Source organism: Alligator mississippiensis, chromosome 2 (genome assembly GCF_030867095.1).
Source record: "Alligator mississippiensis isolate rAllMis1 chromosome 2, rAllMis1, whole genome shotgun sequence".
Taxonomy (NCBI): domain Eukaryota; kingdom Metazoa; phylum Chordata; order Crocodylia; family Alligatoridae; genus Alligator; species Alligator mississippiensis.
Genome location: NC_081825.1, coordinates 298,433,470 through 298,450,913, shown reverse-complemented (window position 1 = coordinate 298,450,913; position 17,444 = coordinate 298,433,470). Strand labels below are relative to the sequence as shown.

General features: G+C 42.1%; 1 protein-coding gene across 2 annotated transcripts in view; it reads left to right on the top strand.

The window, feature by feature from the left end:
• Positions 1-224: 224 nt before the first annotated feature.
• Positions 225-17,444, top strand: part of SAV1 (salvador family WW domain containing protein 1) — a 30,665-nt gene continuing 13,445 nt past the window's right edge. Inside the window, exons 1-5 of one of the 2 annotated variants that reach the window (XM_059723387.1) lie at positions 261-349; positions 628-728; positions 2,803-3,246; positions 14,656-14,926; positions 16,166-16,309. In XM_059723387.1, coding sequence (XP_059579370.1) covers positions 2,808-3,246; positions 14,656-14,926; positions 16,166-16,309 — 854 coding nt within the window. In that variant the 5' untranslated portion in view covers positions 261-349; positions 628-728; positions 2,803-2,807. Of the gene's footprint in view, positions 350-627; positions 729-2,802; positions 3,247-14,655; positions 14,927-16,165; positions 16,310-17,444 lie in introns of both variants that reach the window. The other variant, XM_006276016.4, reaches the window with a different exon arrangement.

Here is a 17,444-nt window from a genome sequence, read left to right as displayed (position 1 = left end):
GGGCTCCCATTGGCTGCGGGGGGACGGGAGACCCTCCGTGCCGCAGGGCGGCGCTGTGGCGCAGGGCGGCGGCCGGCCCGGCTTCCTGTATCCCATCAGCCCCTGCGCGGCGGCGGCGCCCCTGAGGGGCGAGTGCGGGGGGCGGCGACGGCGGCTCCGCACATGGCGCAGCGGCGGGGCCGGGAGCGGGGGTGCCCCGGGGCGGGTGCGGGTGCGGGTGCGGGTGCGGGCGCGGCGCGCTGAGGGGGAGGGGGGATGCTGTCGCGGAAGAAGACGCGCGCGGAGCTGTCGAAGCCGGGCGAGGTGCAGGGCAAGTACGTGAAGAAGGAGACCAGCCCGCTGCTCCGCAGTGAGTGTCGCCGTCCCGCCCGCCCGCCCGCGGGGCTCCCCGGTGCCCCGAGACCCTCTCAAGGGCTGCCCCGAAATGCCCCCCCCCCCGGGCTCCACCCCGGGCAGGATAAAAGGTCTCGGCAGAGAAGTAGAGAAACACGTGTTTAAATGGACCGTGTTCCCTTAATAGTTTTCTCTGATGCTGGGAATCGTTCATCTATCTCTGTCCTGGGGTCGGCACTTGTTTTTCAGACTTAGACTGTCTTCACTGCCCAAAAAGAGCATTTTTCACCCTAGGGTAACTATCACTTGAGCCTGATCTCCCGGTGCAATCCAGCAGAAGCAAAGTCCCTGTCACTCTTACGGGAGACGGGTAATATTCGCTGCCCCTGCGCCAGGTGCGTCGCTATTTACCTCACAGTAAACGGTCGACCGCGTCTTATTGTCCCAAGGATCATCTCGAGGGATGAGCGTGTCCATCCATAGCTTTCGTCATTGAACGTCCTGGCGAGAAAGGAAAATGCGTTGTAAACCTGTCAGCCCTTAGGCTGTTTTGTTGAGAAGTAACGATAGCTGATTGTACGCTCTCACGTGTAATAACTTTTGCGTAGGTTTATGCGTGTTGTCTACTAACGCGCCATTCAAAACAAATGTAAAAGTTGCAGAACAAATTGGCCTCATTACCACGTGGGGTGGGTGGTTTCCAGAAGGCATAGTAACTTTTTTTTTGTTTAATTTGTGTCTGGTTGTAGTATCAGGTGGATGGTGTGATATAATACCAAGATAATATATCACTTGATGGAGACAACATTATATAGATAACACTAGCAGAGTAGCAGTTATTGTTCACATCCTATATTTGCTTCCTTAAGGCAGAAAAGTCAAGTGCAGAGGCAGTCAGGTCATATTAAAGTTGAGATTTTACACGCGCACAATGACAGCGTTTGGATGGGCTGTATCGTGGTGATAGTGCAGGTTCCAGTCCTGACTTTACCACAGATTTCTGTGAGACTGTGGGCAAATCACTTACATCGCTAGTGAGAATACGTGAACGCACATATCCTGGTACGGCACTGAACAGGGAGTGGGAAAGTTGGGTTATGTTCCTAGTTCTGCCGTTGAGGCGAAGTGGAAAAAGTTGATTCCTACCCAACATAGCTGTGCCATCAAAAGACCTTTCTAAAGATGCATTTAAATAGGCCAAAAAGGTGCATTTATCCTTTTGTTTTGAGGGTTTTATTGTATTGGAACACGCCAGTATAGCTACATATACAAACATGAACTAGGAGTGCTTTGCCAGTGTACTGTAATGCAAAGGGCAAGGTTTTTTTGGGGTGATCTCTCTTCTTGGATCGACTGCAGGGTTGGGATGAAGTTAGAGAGGCTTGGGAATGCAAGACATCCTTCATCAGGTCACTTCATCAGCATGCAGTAATGGCATTCTGGATTGAGGTTCACGAGGCCCTGGTAGTGAAGAGATGACCTGACTTGCTAAATGACTTTGTGGTGTTGGTTTCTTAAACTTTCCATGCCTCTTTGGTCTGTCTCAGGTATTTAGAGTCTAAGCTTTTTGGGGCAGGTGCTTTTTCCTAACAAATGTATAAATGCGCACAGTACCAAGCACAGTAGAACTGTGGTCTTGGTTAAGTACACCTAATTTCTGAAATTTGAATTTGCTATGCACAGAACAAAAACAGAGTAAAAACCTCTTGTCTAAAGAGTTCACAAACTGATCTTTCTTCAACTTGATAACTTATCCCCATAGTACGCATGAATTTTCTATGGTGGTCATGTCCAGATGAGCACGGATGTTTGGTTCCCCAGCAACATGAAGCAGCGGGCACACCTTGTGCCATTGCTGCTTGTCCCCAGGGACCACTCATGTCATGCGCCCTCTAGGCATGCCAGCTGTGCAGCCGCCATGATCCTGGAGCTGGAGCATGGCTCTAATGGGCCAGGCTCTAGTTTTGAGTGGCACATGCTGCAGCCATGTTCACTGCTTTGGTTTTTTTCCTGTGCAGGTTTTTTTGACCCCAGGATCTCCCTCACGCTGCAAGGTAGCAGCACAGGAAATACCCGAACGTGCGGTGTGTGGCACTGCAGATGGGTCTGCAGTGTCATATACCACACGGCTTCTCTTGTCTGGGTGTGGCATATGTGGCTTAATACCATTTACTTTGAGTTTCTTTCATGGAATAGATGTTCCTAGTTTTTTGAGAGAGAAATATGGGGTAATATTAATTTCTTTGATATGTGCTTTAAGAATAATTATTTAATATGGTATCCATTTGCACAATACAAGCAAGCTTATCTTCCTCTCCAAACTGTAGCTTTTGAATTTCCTGATTTTTAGAATAAAGTTTTTAGCTTTAAGTTCAACCCAGTTAAGTGTTTATATTCCATGTAATTAGGTTGTATTTTATAGCTAGAATCAAGTTTTTTGCTTACAATGTATTGTTGGTTCTGTTACAGATCTGATGCCTTCATTTATTCGTCATGGTCCAACTATTCCAAGACGAACAGATATCTGCCTTCCTGACTCAAGTTCTTCTGCCTACTCTGCTGGTGGGGATGGAATACTTTCCAGAAACCAGAGTTTCCTTAGAACTCCAGTTCAGAGGCCACCTCATGAAATAATGAGACGAGAAAGCAACCGCCTATCTGCACCTTCCTATCTTGCAAGAAGTTTGGCTGACGTTCCTCGGGAATACGGTTCTTCCTCCCAGTCATTTCTAACAGAAGCTAACTCCGTTTCAGAAAATGGAGATACAGGGGCCCGCTACTACTATGATCATTTTTTTGATGGACAAAGGAGGCGTCAACTAAATGATCGTGTACATGAGGACTATAGATATTATGAACACAACAATGATCTTTTCCAAAGGATGTCACAAAACCATGGGAGACACACTTCAGGCAAGTGGTTTTCTTTAAATAATGCATGAAAAGTAATTTTGCTCTGGAAATGTTTCTTTAAGCTGCTGCGCATGTGTTTCAATGAAAGTTGCACTCTACAAATCCTCTTTTAATGGCAGTGCTTCAGCAGGATTTGTTGTTTGTTTAAATTTATGGCAGCCAGATAATAACACTGCATATATTCTATTGAAGAGAAGGAAATGGAGGGAAATGTGTGTGTAATAAAAAAAAAAGGCTAAAATGTATTTGAAAGACCTATTGTCCTTCGTGCTGTGAACATACCTCCTATTTGTCTAGAATTAACCTTAGTACTATGTTTTATTTTTAAAAAATCTTAACCATTTCATAGCACTTTTCAGAAGCCAAGTAGCCTTTGTTTGTCTGCCAAGCAGAGCATGAATAAAGCATTACAGGCAGACAGACTTAGGCTTTTATAATATTAGAAAACTCCATCGGTGAAAAATCTTTCAGGGTTTGCTGCATTTCTGGAGCCCCTCTGCCATAGGGAAATTGACCTTTAAAAGGGAAAAAAAGTTACACTTAGTTTTATATCATGAATCATCAGAACACATCTTGGAACAGAGGATGTTTAAGGAACCATTTTAAACTTGTGTATCATGTATTTTCAGAATGAAATGCATTGTCAGTTGTTTTTTGCATGCAAGCTGTGAGCAAAAATGCAAATCTGCCATCTCTAAGAAAACAGCTAGCAAGAATGTCAAGATTTTAAGGTCACTGACCTCGTGTATGGAATTCGTAACTTAAGAAAGCTATGCTTTTGTTACAGAAGACTTTTTTATTTGGTCAGGAGTCAGGAGGACAGCTAAATGCCAAAGAGTAATGCTAGCGTTACTGTTTAAGTCTGTAAATGATGCAACTTTAATGTGAAAACATTTGAACAACTTTATTTGCCTTTGCTAAATATTATGTAATATAGTACATCTGATCTTTCTAGACTTGGATTGGTAGTCATCTATGTAAGTCACGTGTTCCTGTTCACTTGTAGCAACTGGTCATTACAAACTGTTGATTCTAGGAAAGGAGGATATTGATGGAAAAACATATTTCATAGAGGTGCACCGATACATCAGTCCATATCGTATCGGCACTGATAAAAGGAAAATTGACATTATCAGCAATCAGCTTTTTTTTGGCCAATGTGGCCAATAATGTCACTGATAAATGCCACGTGCATGCGTGCAGCCTCAGCATGCATGCAGCCAAGATTGCAGCCCAGCAGCATGGAGAGCAGTGTCTGGCTGGTAAATCTGTTGGGGGGAAGAGGTATGTGGGGGAGCAGATTGAGTCCCCCACAGTGAGGGAGGTGCTGGGGCTGGGGCAGGGCAGGCGCTATTCAGCCGGGGATGCACAGGGCATGAGACAGAGCTATGGGCGGCTTGTCTGGAGAGGCGCAATGGCTCCTGCTGCTGTGCACACCCCTGGGGGAGGCATGGGGGTCATGTGCCCCCCTGGTTTTGTGTGCAGTGTGGGCTGTGCACTCAATGCTCCCCAGATGAGCTGCCCTCTGCTCTGTCCTTTTGCCCTGCCCTGCCCCACCCTAGCTGGGCAGCACCTGCCCCTACCCCACTCACTCCCTCATCGTGGTGGCCTCAATCTCCCCTCCCTCCCTTCCCTCCCTCTCCCCACCCTTTCCCCCAACAGACTTAACAGCTGGACACTGCTCTCCAAGCTGCCAGGCTGCATATCAGTAATCAGATTGGTATCGGCCAATATGGCTGGTTAATAATCGGCTATCGGTATCGTTAAAAAAATCTTTATTGGTGCATCCCTAATATTTCACCAATAGGTGCTTCAAAACAATGTTGAAAGTGACTTAAATGCTAATATAAAGTGGACAAAAAATTCAGGAAACATTGATACTTGAGGACTAGGAGACTTATTTCTTATATTAGAAATGCAAACCTTGAGATGAACATAGTCATGTGGATTGGAGAAATGCCTCTCAGTTTCGATCTACTACAAACTAAAAGCAGTTATAGGTGTTGTGCCTATGTTGTCTGGCCAAACGTAGTTTCAGAGTCTCAGTTTCCCATTTGTTTCTGCTCTTTTCTGTTTGTAAGAGCTGCATAGAAAGCTCTTAGAAGAGAACTTTATTTCACCCCTACTGTGCCTCACTCAATGCTAGAATTCATAGGGGAGCTTCTGCCATTTACCATATTTACTCAAATCCAAGAAGACACAAAACTGAAGACAAGTCCCCCAATAATTAGATTCTGTAAATGGAACAGTTTATAAATTAGTTATAGTTTTCCACGTGTAGAATTTAATTATTGGTGGGTCATCTTAAATTTGTGTGCGTGTCATGTCTCTCATCCTTCCCCTCCCCTCCCCCAAGCTGCAGTGCAAAAAGCAGGGGCAGGGGGGCAGCTGGGGAGGGGGAGCCAGTAGGGAGGCAGGTTGGGGGGAGAGGGGGTCAAACAGCTTGCCCTTTGCTCCACCCCTACCATTTGCTCCCATGCTGTCTCCCTTGTGCCTGCCTCCCCACACTTCCCGTCCAGTTTGCCTGGGGCTGGAGCTAGTTGCTGCTACTGGGCTGGGCTAGGGCTGCAGTAAACATGTGCTTTGCTTCATGGCCCAGGCTGGGGCAGGGATGGAGCCTGTAAGCTGTGTGGGAGTGGGGAGGCCATGGGAGGGGGCGGGAAGGGGCAGGGACCTGAGGTTGCAGGGGTGGTAAGAGGTATTGGGGACAGGGTGGGAGGGGGAAGCAGGCAGCAAAACTTTGTCTTGAAATCCAGTAAATGTGGTGGTTCTTTCTTGCCAAGTGCTCCCCTATTTTATTGTTTATTGAGCAGTATTTAAAACTGACAAATGTTTAATAACTTTACAGCTGCTTTGTGCCAGAAGCAGACAGGAATATAGTTTTCTTCTGCTTGGCTAGTGAGAGAAACAAAAATGGACAATCTTTTCCTTTACAGAAAGCAGTCACTTTCTTACCTGCAGAATATGCCACTTTAAATTTCACTGCAATAGACAAAATGTCCCCAGCTCCATCTTTCACTTTCTTTGGCTTTATATCTTTCTCAGCCCAGGACCTTACTGTTTTTAAAACAGGGTCTTCCCTAAACCTTCCTCTGCTCTCTTTCACTCTTGTTTGATTTTGAATTACTCCCTGTATTTTAACCCTTTAATTTATTCCCTTGGCCCAGTTCAGCTTTCTTGTATGCTGATTTGTTCCTTCTGTTTTCTACCTTCCCTTCTTCATTTTCTTCAGTTGCTTTCTTTCCTCTGGTTCCCATCAGCCTTATCTTAAAAACTTTCTCTTGATCCAGTACATCTCATTGCCTAAGCTCTTTTCTTTTTTCTCCAGAAGCCTAGATTGTGCCTTTTAACTATCACTGTCATCATCAAAGAGAAGGCATGGCAGAATTGCTCCTTATAGCTTAATTCAGACACATGTAAGCTTTCATAAGTAGCAGTTTATTTCATCAGATGCTAATAAAAAAAAATAAAGTGAATTTTTGGAAGCTTATCTTTTTTCAACAATAATTCAGTGCCAGAGAATTACAGTTCTTTAAATATAAAGGTTAGATTTTGCAGAAGTCCATGGCACTATGTCAGAAATAATTTTCTTTTGGATTGGACAGATGGCCTTTTTCAAGCCCTGCTAAAATTACCATTTTTAACTTGATTTAAAAGGAGTTTTTCTGTCCTTTTTCTTGTTATTTGTCTTAGGTCCTCAGTAGTGATCATTTCCTGTTCCTGTTTGCTTTTCACTTTTGGAACTTTGTTTTTCCTGATTCTTCTTCCAGTAAATGTGTTGTCAACTCATGCTTTTTAAATATTTTTATATACTTTTTTTTTTTGTTTAATGCCTCAAGTGGTTATGTCAGAATCTGAGCTTTCATTTAAAGGAGTTTCTAGTCCTTGTGATTACAGAGAAAATAAACCCTGAATGAACTCTTAATTGCTCAACCAAGTAGACAAATAAAAAGAACCCTAGAATAATTGTGTAAAAAACAAAAAAACAAAAACCCCAACCCTTTTTAAAGCCATTCTCATGATTTTTTAACAGTTTGGGTACCCATACTGGTGTCTCCTTTGTTATTTTTCCTTAACTTGAAATCACCAGCAATTGTGTTTCTCCCACCTATGTAGGTTTTGTTCAGCATCTTCCATTCCTAGCTTTTATAATGTTCTTAATTTTAACACTTTATTCTGGTGTTTCTGGAATGTCTCCCTTCTGATTTTTCTTCTCTTCCCAACTTCAGCCATCTGTCTGACATTTCTTGGTGTCAGGTGCATTAGCCACCTGATACTTAACATCTCAATAAGTGTAACTACCTTTCCCCCAATTTTCTTCCCTAAATTTACTGTCTATATAGTGGCTTGAAACTAGATTGTGACCAGGTCATCTGAATGGTCTGCTCTTTTATACATAAGACTCAAACCTGTGCATAAAAAGCTACTGAGCTTTCAGGTGGGACTTTTCAGAAATGTATTTTAGGCATTCAGGTATATTGTGTTGGAGGAGAAAAATGACTATCCAAACAGTGGACATGCTGAGCAATAATGAGAGTGAATTCTCCTGTCAAATTGTGTCCTTTCATAACTGTAAGATGAGTCATGTAACTGAGGAGCAAAGAAAAGTGTTAAGCAATGAGGTTAAAAGGCAAATAGGATCTTTTTGTACTGTCTCAGTAAGCTTGTTTTTTGTAAATGTTATTGAAAAAATATGACTTCTGCTTAATGCTTGTCTTTGCTGTTTTTTCCATTTCTTTTAATGCTCTTTCTTATGTGATGTTTTTGGAATCATCCTACTCACTAGCAAAAAAGCTTCCCTTCTGGAAGTATGTTCAGTGATTGTTTTAATTTGGGGGTGGGGGGTGATGGGTAGAATGACCTAGTAACAGTAATAGTTGACTTCATAGCTAAAATAAATTCTAAATAGGGTATGGATGCTCAGGATATGTGAACTAAACAAAAGTAGAGCTCAAGGGCTTTTTACTAGGCTGCACTTGTCCTCCCACACCCTTCATGTTTGGTGGAACAATTGTGGGTGTAAAATTTGTGCCTGTGTAATTTCAGCACAATACAAACCTCGATGGCTGACATTCTCTCTGCATTTTTCCCCTTCTTGTTTAGCCTCTATGTTCTCCTCTTCTCACCTTCTGCTCTGACCATTCGAATGGCCTGGTGGAAGATGATCCAGAGCAGAACTGAGACACACATGCAGTTTAGATTTCTCTTTCCCACTTTTTCCAAGCAGGCTACTTTTATAACAAAACCCCTTTGATTTGTGCAAGCCCCCATTTTACTGTTTCTATTATGTTTGTATATCTGGGGGCCTGATTTTGAGTTGAAAGGCATCTTGGACCGAAGGGTGTTCAACCCCCAGGTTGCAGGCCAGATCCAGCCCCGGCACCATGAAATCTGGTCTGTGAGGAGCCCCATGTGCCATGGCACTGCACAGTAGATGGAGCACACAAGTTGCGGGGTTGCACAGTGGCCCAATGCTGGCATGTGGGGCTGGGCAGAGGCGGTGCAAAGCTAAAAGGTTGAGCACTGTCATGAACTGTTGCTATCACTTTGCTGCAGTATTGCATTGCAGATCTATTCAGTGGGAATTAGTACTGTGCTGTAAAGGAGTTCTTTTCTTTTGTCTGTCTTTCAGTAAAGCACTGCCGAAGGTATTGAGAATATGATTTGCTATAGGCCTGGCCCAAAACTTGGCAGTATCTTCCATTTTAAGATATGGGTAATAAAAATAATCTTTGTTCCTATGCATATATAGTCACATCCTTAAAACGGCAGACAGGATTCAGCAGGAATTTTCTTCATTGCAGCAGCATGTAAACATTTTGAAATTAGTTGCCATTTAATTCAGACAGTTAAGCTAAGGACAGTGTGGTTAAAAAAAAAAAAAAGGAAGAGAAAGTCAGGCTCTGTATAATAAAGCAGTACTGAGCTTTCTGAACACAAGAGAAAAACCAAAATATGTCGAAATGAGAGAATTCGAAATGGCAAATGAGAATAGATGGTTTCCAGTGATGTAGGCTAAAATGGGATTGCAGTCCTATAAACGAGGTTATGGCTTTGGTGAATGGGAGGGATTCTTATACTTAGTCATCTGTGTTTGCTGGTCATTGCTTCAGTGGCTCTGGAGGCCCCTTTTTGTCTATTGCTCCTGAGCCTTGGTAGTGTTGTCACAAGGTCCTTGTGAGAGAACCCAACTTTTAAACAGAGTAAACAGTGCTTAGCCTTTGAACAGGACTAAAACAATGTTAACCATTTGGGCAAAGCAATTCTGGGTCGGAATGAGAAACAATAAGGCATGTTGTGCAAGTAATAGAGTGGTCAGGCTCTAACCTAGGAAAGTACCATGAGAAATGAGAAGTTGAAGGCAGGGCATGTTTAAAAGCATACAAACAAAAGAAACCATGGCATGTGGAGGAGTTCTGTTGCTCTATTTCAGCAATTGTGAGGGTCAGGAATGTGCCACCCTTTGACAAGAGCACCAGATTCCATGTTGTATGAGATCTTTGCAGCTGCACTTCTGTAGGAACTTAAACTTTTAACTTGTTCCTCACCTTATCTGTCTGAATCAAACTGAAGCATGGATTTTCTTTATGGTGTGTGTGATGCCTATGTCAGTGGGGCAGTAATCCCCATTTGCAGGCCTTCGGTACAACAGTTTTAGAAATAGTACCTATTAAGATGGAAAGTGTCTCTAGGCGTGGAACCCTTTCATGTTTGTAAACTGTCAGGCATGCTCCTGTCCGGTGGTATTACACAGCACTGCTTGCTGTTCCCAGTATATATTTCAAGTGGTCTAGTAATTTAGTGAAACATCATCCATTTTAATTCACTCTTTTCCTTTGTTGTGCCTCTTTCTTATTATGCCTTCTCCTTTGTTATACCTCTTCCACCAACAGTTTGAAAAAGATTAGATAAATTTAATGCCAGCTTTTGCAGCTGATACTTCTATGTTTCTAGCCTTTTTTTAAAATCTCAAAGTATATTGTTCTAAATTAGAGCAGGGAAGAGTCTTGATATATATTTATATAGTCTCACTTCAAGGAAGCACCTGCTGATTGTTTCTTCTGCTAGGCTGTTATAAGCAAAAAACAGTGCATATAATCTATTTTTGATTTTTCTACAGCTGCAATTATAGAAGCTATAGTAAGTTGATTAGCAAGTTAAATGCCAAAACAACTTAAAGGTCATCAGTAGCTATACTCTATGAAAATCACCTGAATTCTTATAATTTCTATTATTCCCCTGCCAAGAAAATACATGTGTTTTATGCTTTCAGGAAAAATAAAAAGTATAGCCTTTTACTTCATAGCAAGAATAGGTTTCTGTACAGATTTGGACACAGGGTAGAAACAGACATCACCTGATGTCTCATTTGTGCTACCGTAACAAATTGTTAGCAGCTAGACGCTGCTACCCTTTGTCACACCACATCAAAGGAAAATCAGTGGCATGCACGCCAACGGGTAGTAATAGACAGCCGCTTTATTGTGGTGGTCGTCTATTGGCTATGTGGTAGGAGAGTTTAGGCAGCCTGAGCTGCTTGTACTTTCTAGCCAGCCCAAGCAGGGGCTTTGATGGCTTGAGGGTCCCTGGAACACCTGCCCACTTTCCCCCTTACAGAGAGGCACCATGAGAGATCTCAGGGTGTCTCTCCATAAACAGGAAAGCCCTGCTTTCCCTACTCAGCCAGACTGTTCCCTGAAATCACAGGAGCAAGTGTGGCTGAGCAGGCAGAAGCCCCATTTGCCCCACTCATCCAGAGCCCTCCCTGTGACCACGGGGCTGGACTGGAGTGTCTGATCTGGGAAAGCAGGGAAATCGCATTGCCCCTTGTCCTGCACCATCGAGGACAGGACAAGGCGCAACGTGTTTCACCCAGTGAAGTAGATCACCCATGACGCATTGTGGCACACCTGATCCCCTTCATTCAGCAACATCAATTTCTAGCCTGTGTTCAAAAAAAACATTGATTGCTTCATCTGTGTCACTTTTTTTACCCAGGTATTAACTATTACATTGATCTGTTGCTTGCTATATTAAGTTGAAGAATGGTTGCAAAACAGTTTTGAAGAATCAAGGGGGCTAGGGATAGTTTAAGGTCTGATATGAAAATACAGTAGCTAGAATTTATTTTTATAAAACAAAGGTCTTGCTTTTCTGATGGGGCATGCTTTCAAGCCTACAGACTTCATATTTGGCAAAAAAATATTTTTTCTTCTTTTGATTCTTGCCTGCCTACTGTGGACCCCTGCTGTACCTAAGCAACTTCTACAATCACCTTTACTGTTTTCAAAAACTGGATTTACAATGTTTTAGATAGAATTAATCTCTATTTTATGGAGTGTGTGTGTGTATACACATACATATACACACATACTGGTTGCTTAAATTACCCAGGAGTTGAAGTGGGGGGGAATAAAATAAGATTTGGACATGTGTTCATTTTAGATGTAAACTGAAAGGGAGGCCAATGTTTATACTTGGCCTAAGGTTCTTTCTCAGAGCAAAATGTGCACGTATTTAAATCCCCTGCTGATGCTGATATTATAAGCAATTTTTGTTTACACATCCCAGTAATCTCAAACATAATAGTCCCATTAGCTGGAGAAAATACTGGCTTTATTTATCTGAAGTCCCAGTATCTTTTCAAGTGGTTTGGCCTTTTGTATTTCCTCTTGAAAATGAAAACAGGAACTGTTTGACATAATGGCATGTAGGGTCTCTAACCTTGATAATGGAAAGGGATCAGGAAGTCTCTTTGCTGTTGCTCCTTCTCCATGCCTAGATAAGAAATCAGATTCCAGGCTGCCAGGTCTCTCCTTGGGATCAGTACTTGAGATATAACTTTTCACTTCCCTTTTGTAAAGGTAGTGGACAGTAAAAATAGTGTAATTCAGGGTAATAGACCAAGGTGTAATATATCTAGAAATATCTTATTGGAGAGTGGAAATATTTCCAAGGTCAGTGCTCAAAGAAAAGTGTTGAGGCCTTTTGTCCAAGTACCTAGCAGTTAGTTCAATAAAAGATATCACAAAAAAACCTTGCCTCATATGTTCCCTAGATCATCAAGGCTACAACAACACTACGACCTTCTCCCAGTACCTTATTGCTCATAGCTAATATTTTAGACTGAAAATCAGTTGAGTTACTCTAGGACCTGTACTCTAGGACCTGTGTTGCTCTATGTGTAAGTGGCTCAGGTAATAGAAAAGAGTATCTTTCCAGTTCCATGCAGTTCTCTGAACAAATTGTCATAAGGTCTGTGTAGTCCAAGCAGAATCATTCTTGAGTGCAACCTAACTGTGTTTGCTATAATTAATGGAGAAGCAGAAGAGCAATGTTGACATTCTTCTGGCTTCAGCATTTTCTTTTGTGTTAGCTGGCATACAAGAAAGTTCCTTTTAGTGCTATTCTTTGGAAGAAGAGGACTGTACCTTTTCCCTAGCTGCCTGCCCACCCCTTCCTCCCAAGTGCATTTGTATGTATATGGTACATAGTATGGACACATAATTAGATATGTAATTTCTGAAGATCCAAAGCTGCAGCAATATTCACTCTAATCTGTGGAAACACTGGTGCTGTGTTGGAATTGGCTGTTTAACTTCTGAGAGAGGGGAAAAAGCTAACTTCTTCAATGCAGTTCACTGGAAAATCTAATATTGGTGCTGTTGCTGTAGCTGTGATGGTCAGGAAATATGCAAGAAGTGAGGTTTTTTATGATATCTTTTATTGGACCAACTGTATAGTTAGGAGAGATGTTAGACAAGCTTTTGGGTAAAAAGTGTCACTTTTGTGCCCAGAAGCTTGTCTAACATTTCTCCCAACTATACAGTTGGTCCAGTAAAAAATACCATCAAAAAAACCCCTTGCTTCTCTACTATAAGTATGACAGTTACCAGCTGGTTGGGAAATGCTGGAATCCAGTGGCATGTATTTATTATGTAGATTTTAAAAGTAACAAATCTGGATTTCCTAACATCCAGAGAAATATCATATTCTCTTGCAAACAGCATGCACCTTCCTCCCCCCCCCCCCCCCCCCCCCCCCCCCAAAAAAAAAAAAAATATTGGGGTCAAGTCTTAACAGGGAGGTTGGTTTCTTCACTGGAAAAGATGCAAACCCAGAGCTGTTGTGCATGTGCAGCTGCAAAGGTGGCTGCCTTTTATGTCTGGCTCAATAAGCTGGAGGGGTGGAGTCCTGTGTTAACCCTGTCACAGCCTAATTTTTGTAGCTCGTGCCCAAAACAGCAGGCTGCAGGTAGTATGCTGATGAAGCTCATTATGGTGTACCATCACTTTATTTAAAAGGAACTCACATAAATAACGATAGTAAAGAACTGCGTCATGCTGCCACTCTTGCCGTGACTGGAAAAACCATTTCCTACAATTTGCCTTTCCTCCCCCAAAATTGTCTGTTTTATTTGTGTTGTATGCCCAGAAGAACCCCCCAAAATGGTATCCAACTAAAACTACAAAAATAACACTAACAGAAAAAAAACCCTGTATTTTAAAGGTATATGTAAGAGTTGAAATTGAGCATATGCTTTTTCAGCGTTGCAAGCCACTAGGGCAGAGCTCTCCAAACTGCGTGCCGCGACACATTAGTATGTCAGTGACAGTGTGTAGGTGTGTCGCGCGAAATGCAGAAAATTTTGCAGAAGGGCACCACGGAGCTCCCTTACTCACGTCTGCTTCCCTTGGCCCCTCCCCCGGAACTGAATTACTGTGTCGCGAAACGATGCATGTCTAAAAAGTGTGTCACCAACATGAAAAGTTTGGAAAGCTCTGCACTAGGGAATGAAAGGTGGTGACTTGTAAAACACACAGTGACCCAACCAAAAATGTCACATTTTCAGCTATGTTCTTTTTATCTGCTGGAGGTAGCTTCATTGTTTATTGCTACATGGATTTCTGATGGAAAAAGTGAATTCCAAGTCTAGTGAAAGCCGGTCACCCAGGCACCAGCATCCAAACATGGTTTTTGTTTCCAATAGATGCAAAATGCAGAGCTAGGAAGCTTTGATAAACTGCTCCAACATTCAGTCATCCATTATGAGTAAAATGGAGAGCTCCTAGTGGCAGACATTCATAAATGCAAAAACCCAATGTTTTTGGCAGGGGATGAAGATGTAAGACCTAATTTACAGAGAGGTTACAGCTCCATTTGTCACTGACCAGTTAGGGCAGGCAGTTTAATTACTCAGTAATTAGCATTTCACTGGAATTCTTCCACTTTCTAATCTATTAGTGAAAAACAGTCTGTAAACATGTAGGTTATAAATCTACTGCAGCGATTTTTGAGTCATGATTCATCCAGAAAGTTATCTTGTATTGCTTTCCCTGGGAAAGTATTTTTACATTATTTTGAAAGCATGTTAATTGCTGGCATTTGAACTTCTTCATCTTCTTTCAGGTATTGGGAGGGTTCCTGCTACATCTTTAGGAAATTTAACAAATCACAGTTCTGAAGATTTACCTCTTCCCCCTGGCTGGTCAGTGGACTGGACTATTAGAGGAAGGAAATACTACATAGATCATAACACTAATACAACGCATTGGAGTCATCCACTTGAGCGTGAGGGACTGCCTCCAGGATGGGAGAGAGTTGAGTCAGCAGAATTTGGAGTCTATTATGTGGATCACATCAATAAACGAGCTCAGTACAAACATCCATGTGCTCCCAGGTATGATACCAACATTAGATTTTGTTGGTGGCTTTTTAATGTTAGCAAGTCCTAATCAGCTTGATTTCTTTTTAGATAAATCTGGCATTTGTCTCCGTAGTAATGTATCAGAGATGTTTTATTGTCACGGTGGAAGTCTTACTCATTTACTGGTTCCTGACTTTCAGCTATAAAGGGAGATAACCTTGAGGCTTTGTTTCCCGAGTTGGGTTTATTTTAGTATAAATTCGGAGCACAGAATATTGTTGCCAGCAAACCAAGCATCCTCCTTTTCTATCAGTGTTCAGTAACAAGAAACTTTAGAGACAGAAGGCGATTTACAGGAAGAGACCACTGTTAAGTATTACCTTCCAAGTGACTTTCCACATCAATAACATGTTGTTTCTGAAGGGGCCCTTTTGTTGCCATACGCACAGGTTAGTTCTTCTCCAAGATCATAGTCCACATTTTATATTTTGTGATCTTTTTGTTAGTATTCTCCAATATGCCCATTAGTGGGTGTGCACTGTCTTTCCTGCTGTTTCTTTATCTGAGAAGGAAAGTTGCAATGTGGAACAGCTTTTTAAAAAAAAAAAGACATTTTTGTTGGAAGAGCTTATACCAAATGTTAAAAGAGTGTATTTGTTCTAAAAAAAAAATAAAAAATGAGCATGAAGCAGTGAGGAGGAGGGTGGGGTAAGGCCGGCGTGGCAGTGGTGGCTTCACTTCCCCCTACAACAGAGGCAAAGTGAGAAAAGACAGAACAGCAAGAGCGTGGAGCATTGCATGGTAGCACTCCATGCCAGCCCCCTTCCCCCATCATTCTTGAGAGGCAGTTGGTTAGTATGGTATATTTTTACTTCTTAAAATCATTTTTGTTTTTATTTAGACTGTGAGATCTCATTTCAGTAACAACTGCAGTAGGTGAAGTATTGCAAGATGAATTTTTACAATATGATGATAGATTTGTAGCAATAGTTACATTTGTGAGTAGTAATGCAGTTATTAAAAACTACTATAGAAGGGTCTCTCTCCTCCCAGCTAAAGAAGGCTGGAATTAACCCCACTATGCAACAGTACCATCAGTCTGTATGTACGACTCCCATTGATTAGTCCAGTCCATAAATGACTGGATTAATCAACATTTTTGATTGACACTTTGTTCAGAATTCATGCTTCTAATATGCTTAAATTACTGCTTTTTGAGGTTCCTAGTTTAACAGAAATCTGTTGTTTATATCTATATTATTCTTCATGTAGTGTTCCCCGATATGATCAACCTCCTCCAGTGACCTATCAGCCACAGCAAGCTGAAAAAACCCAGCCCCTCCTAGTGCCTGCAAATCCATACCACACTGCAGAGATTCCAGACTGGCTACAGGTCTATGCCAGGGCTCCTGTAAAGTAAGCATTTTTTTCATTTCTCAGAAAATGCCTGTATCTTGAAAACCAAAAATTTAGAAAGCAAAGCAGCTTTTTTGCATATTGTAAAATGGTTTGGCTCATTTCTTAGGCGTGCTTTCAGCAGCAAAATGAAATATAGGAAATTACAGTAAGTCCTTTTAATTGGGCAGCTCATAAGTTACCACAGACAAAAGTTATGGAGACCAGTTTATTAGCATGGTGTCTTAGTTCAGCAAGCTCTAATGAGCCTGCCCTCAATGCTGTGCAGATGCAGCTGTGTTGCTTCTGACCCAGGAGCCAGTTTGCTGAGAGCCACACAATGGGTTTTCTTGGCGGCACTGCTAGGCCTGGTAAGTGTGCATCCTAGATCTGACCTCTGCTCATCTTTGGCTGTCATGCTACACTGGTAGTTAACCTCATCTCAAGATATTTTCTTTCTTAGGTAGAGGAAAAAGACTCAGGCATGAAAGGGAGATCTAGTTGGACAAACAAGCATGGATCCAAGCATCAGGCCCAATTTAGTTTTCTGGAGTCATGTGTATTAAGTACAATCATGAAGCATCAAGGTAGTAATACAGCTACCCTTTGTGGATCACAAATATTTGAGGCTCTTGGGTCCTCTGGATCCTGAGGTGAGGATTCTTTCTTCCATCTCCAGCCTCTGACTTGCAACCCAAAGGGAAGCCACACAGCTATATTCTCAAGGTCATGCTGAGTGTTTGACTCACAAATCAAGTCAGAATCCATGAACTATAGAGCGCCTACCTTTGGGAGAGGGCCAGTTGCTGTGGTAGAGAATCCAGTTCATTTCTGTTTCCACCAAATAGAACAGCACTCTGTTTTGAATTTGGGTTTTTATCTGTTTGAAAAGTCATAGGAATTTGTGCATATTTTCTTCTTTAGGGGAGGAGTCTGACAGTTTTTCTCCATTCTCCATAAGGAGCTGTCAAATGGCATTAAAACCCTAAGACTAAGTACAACGGGGTGTTCAAAACCATCACCCCCCACACACAAGTGTGTGACTTTTCACTTTCCATAGTCTACAGAAAGTTGGGGAGTCTTAATCCTTTAATCATAATAATGTGTAAAATAAATAAACAGCATATAAAAACACTGGTTTGACCTGTATCTTGGA